General features: G+C 41.9%; 1 protein-coding gene across 1 annotated transcript in view; it reads right to left on the reverse strand.

Moving 5' to 3' along the window:
- The window catches only part of LOC104951223 (calcium-binding protein 8), a 12,124-nt gene extending 9,851 nt beyond the window's left edge, over window positions 1-2,273 (reverse strand). Inside the window, exons 1-2 of the mRNA XM_010777858.1 lie at window positions 2,243-2,273; window positions 1,566-1,726 (exon numbers count right to left, since the gene is read on the reverse strand). Of these exons, the coding sequence (XP_010776160.1) occupies window positions 1,566-1,726; window positions 2,243-2,273 (192 nt within the window). The remainder of the gene's footprint in view (window positions 1-1,565; window positions 1,727-2,242) is intronic.
- Between the last annotated feature and the right edge of the window lie 2,460 nt (window positions 2,274-4,733).

The following is a 4,733-nucleotide window of genomic DNA, read 5'->3' on the forward strand; positions in this document are numbered from 1 at the left end:
TGTGTGCCTTGGCAGCGACAACAGCCAGCGTCCCACAGCATTAATACTCAGAGAACATCTCCCCGATATCATGTTCTATAACTAACAAAGTCACTGCATGAATAGTTGTATACATATATATATATAGCCAATATTGATATTATTACCCGTAAAGAAATACTCTAATGTTGTATTTGTTGTTTTTTATAATAGGCCGCATATTGAAGGGAATAAGATGCTTAAGTCTCCATGCTGCTGGAAGTATGACAACAATTTATTTAATGGGTCTGTAATTTCTGCATAATGTGATTTAGTGCTAATTACTGGGTACATAGAGACAATATTAAAGTGACACTCTTGTAATGAATTAATTCTAATTAATTGCTGCGTAAACTTGGAAGTACTAGTCACTGCTCTGCAGGCAAGCCGAACAAGCACAAATGTGAAATCTGTCAACAGGCAAGCATCCAATTCAACATTTAAGGTTAGTTAAGTTTCAATTATTTCAGTGTGAATGGATTGATGGATAGCTCAAGGAAGATATCATTTTTACCCTACGATAAGTTTCAAATTACACATTTATTTTCAGGGAGCTTCTTGCAAATTACTAGGAAATTGCCGACCTTTGAAATAAAGCGTTGTCTTGTATTACAGAATATTATTAGCACCAAGCAGGCATCAGTTCTTTGTTATAAAACATAACTGCAGTTTCTAAAAATGTAGCTTTTAATTAGCATAATATAATCTTGTATTGAAAGACTACCTTGCCTAAAGCCTGAGGGAAAGATATAAATGTAATGCCAGAGATCAGTGGATTCAAATAACCGAAGCAGGGATTTAATGACATTACATTAATCATCTGAAGGAGCGTGCAGGTTGTCTAACACCTGATGATAATTGACATTCTGAAATTAAATGTGGCTGCGACCGCTTTCAGTGACTTATTAGAGCCGACATGGAGATGATAGAAGTCAGGGGAGCAGAAATACTGTCTCCCCTCAGAACAAATGGCAGCGCTGCTCTCAGAGGCTCGTAACACTCATGGAGGCAAAAGCAAAAAAGCTTTTAGCTGTGACCTTTGATATTTACCGCATGCTGTGGAATCAAGAGCAGGCAGATAAGAACCAGAGGAAAGATTGACTAGCTTGTTTGTGATTCAGGGACTGCTTAGGATTAATTGCAATCATCTACGGATTTACAATGAGGGCCGGAGTTTAAGGAGAAGGAGCAGACAGGTTCGCTCTTTATTGTCTCCAGGGTAATTTATTTTCGACAGTTCACCATCTGCGAGGCAATTTAGAGACAATTTAGCAAAAACATTGTTAAGGTGGCTGTAACTCGAATGTTCATTTAGCCTAAAGCAAGTAAAATAAACATTTAGTGAAGTGTTTTTGGCATCTTTAACAGTTATTTGTATTATTTACTGTACAGTTAACTCAGATATTCATGCAGCTTAATTTCAATTCTTTTTCGTATTTTAATTCAGAGACAACAACTGATACAAACACGTGTAGATTCCTGAAAGCGACTTCATGAAAAGGTCAACTCTGTGTGTGTGTTTGCATGCTTGCACCCAAGTGTGTGACCTTATGTAGTGGCTCACCATCCATGTCCAGTCTCTGCATGATGATGGCCAGCTCCACTTCGCTGGGCATGTAACCCAGGGAGCGCATGGCCATGCCCAGCTCCTGCTTGGAGATGAAACCATTCCCATCACGGTCCAAAATACGAAACGCTTCACGGATCTCTGCACGACAAATACACAACATATCACTGTACATCCTATGAGTATTACATGAGATCTACTATGTCTCTTAAGAAATACCAATAAAGTGACTTTTATGCAATGCTTTGATACATTCTGGTGGATACGTTTAGTTTGCATGTCAACTTGAATGTGTTTGTCGTGTGGTGCTGAATGATGTGAGGGTTTCTGGGTTGGGAGGTGGGGTAAGAAGTGAATATACATTTGACATAACCTTTGTTTTGTTAATGTTTTGTGTTTAAACATTGGGACTCATCACAGCAGTAGATTATTTCCTTGTCTATACTGCTGTAACACTGCGGTTGTGAACAAGACTGAACATGTTCCTTTGTCCAAACACTTGACAAAAACATGACATATGTTATTTTTATGTTTTCTGGCAAGGAGTTGATGCGGATGTATGAAGGCAGAAATAGTGTAATGTTGTCATAGCAACGTAAAGCCTCTTAGTGAGGAGGTCAGTCTGGCTGTGTGACTTTGGCACTTTGCATCTCTTACCTCTGATCTGCTTTCGGTTTCTTTTAATCATCCCCAAAATCTTTCCCTAACCCTGAAGTGATTCATAATCAATATCTTATAAGGTTCAAGGTTCAAGGTTCTTTATTGTCAAACTAACATAGCTACAGAGTAATTATGTAGTTGAAAATCTTAGGTCACAGGCTTCTCCAACAATGCAACACAATAATACAGATAAGCAGACAATATTAAAACAATATTAAAGTATATTATATTAAAAGTAATACAAAAAGAAAAATAGTTGAAAAGAAATTGAGAAAAAAAAAAGTGGAATAGTGCAATACGAGTCTATATACAAGTTATTGGAATGATATATTAGATAATAGATAAATAATTACTAAGTAGCAGATGAATGTTATGAAATGTTTCAGCAAATAAAAAATACAATATATATAATTGTATTCTTACACATTACACACGTGATATTGTAGTGTTGCAGTCTTTGTCTGTAATTAATTGGATGATATCTGATGTAATTATGTTTTTTCTAATTTCTTAGACCTATAAAAGTAGACACTTTATAAGCAAATACAATCTAATGGTTCACACACCCTGCTGTCCTCCTTGATATTTTTACATCTGCTGACTTCAATATTCAGTGAGCTGTAGGGTTGCCGGTTCAAGTCCCCGACCAGACCTAAATATGGAGTGTGGACTGCTACTTGGAGAGGTCCCACTCCAAGTAGCAGTCCACACTCCATATTTAGGTCTGGTCGGGGACTTGAACCGGCAACCCTACAGCTCACTGAATATTGAAGTCAGCAGATGNACTCATTTTCCATCCGAAAAACACGTCGTCTACCTGTCCTGTCACTTGTTATGACTTTTTTTTTCTCTCTCTCTCTCTCTCTCTCTCTCTCTCTCTTTCTTTCTTTCTCTCTCTCTCTCCCCCCCTTCTCTCTCTCCCTCTCACCCTCTCTCCCGCTCTCTGTATCACTCTCTCTCTCTTCCTGACTCTCCCTCTCACACCTGATCACCACAGCGTCGCATATTCCAGGCTCACCTACACAGTCGTACCTCTGCTGCCGCGGCCCCTGTGTCCCCTCCCTTACCGGACTACATGTGTTAAGTCTGTCACCAGGATAAATGCACCGGGAGCCACGGGAGATCCCTTCCCATCACTCCGCAGGTTTGCCGATCTAACTGTTGACTGGTCTTCCTCCGGTTTTGATTTGACAGTTAATTAAATCGTGATTCTTTATTTTTGGAATCCTTGTATAATAGTCAATTGGCAGCAGCAGCAGCAGCAACAGCAGCAGCAGCAGCTCCGCTTGTCAGACCCAGACCCGTGGGCGTTCTGGGTGGCGTCCGTCTGGGCGAGCTGATAGGACGAGGATTTGGCTCCCTATACCAACTGCTTCATCCCAAATTCACAATATATGGCGATGAGAAGTGAGATGTAGAAAACGAATTGGAGGCCGTTCATGAGGGTCTGGGCTTCAGCTAAAACGGACTTAATCTCCAACATCACCACCATCCACCTCCTTCTCCTCATCTAACCAGTTGATATTTTTTTGAGAATAACTATCTGTAAAGTGGGGAGCACATGACACGCTGGTGAATCCCCGAGGCAGGTCCCACTCACAGACTGAATGAGTCCATCTTTGGCTGTCGGACGGACTCCTCAAGAGCACAGGACGGATGCAAACAGACTAAACACATCTTTCCAAAGACCCTCAGCGTCTCCGCCAGCGGTGCTCTAACCGAGCGGGGGGAATCTTACACCGGGGGGAAGAGTCGTTTCACAGACAGGTACGCTTCACTTCACCGCTCTTTGGTGTGCCACCCCAGGTTGCATGTGTTAAAAGGTGATCAAGGTGATTACTGCCACTGACCGCCCATGCGTCGGTGCCGTTGATGGCCGCAGAGCCGCGCACGAGGCGACTGCACCTGTTGTGATCAGTGGAAATGTGCCTGTGTAAATAGACCTGTAGTGTTGACAGGCTCGATGAGCTGTGCTGTTTTAATGGCTGACAACGCAATGATGTCTGTGTCTATTTGCATTCATATCCTTCCATTGCAACTGCTCCTGAAAACCTCTTTCCAGCTGTTTGCGTGCGTCGCGTCAGTGCGCGCTGTGTGGGTTTGATCGGTATGATTAGGTGATTATAGGTCCATCGTACACGCGGTACAACTGTAATTATAGTGTAATTGTCTGAACACGCAGTGGGAAGTAAAGCACTCCATCACTATATACATCATGCTTTATCAGCCGCTCCGCTCTTCACTCATGCTCACATTGCTTCTGAAAAATGGGGACAGGCTGCAGTCTAAAGCCCAATAGTATTCAGGTTCAATGCCATATGCTTTAAAACTCCAGAGTCATAAAGCGTGATGGTCAAATCTGTCACCTGCCTCACATTCATCACCATCTACCCTGGGGGACCCGCCTGTGGAGGATGTCACAGTATACGTGCGTGGTATTATAGACGGTGTGTGTGCGAGCATTTTGGAGGGTACAGCGCATGAGTGT

This window comes from Notothenia coriiceps, unplaced genomic scaffold, assembly GCF_000735185.1.
Source record: "Notothenia coriiceps isolate Sejong01 unplaced genomic scaffold, NC01 NC01_scaffold00018727, whole genome shotgun sequence".
Classification (NCBI taxonomy): Eukaryota; Metazoa; Chordata; class Actinopteri; order Perciformes; family Nototheniidae; genus Notothenia; species Notothenia coriiceps.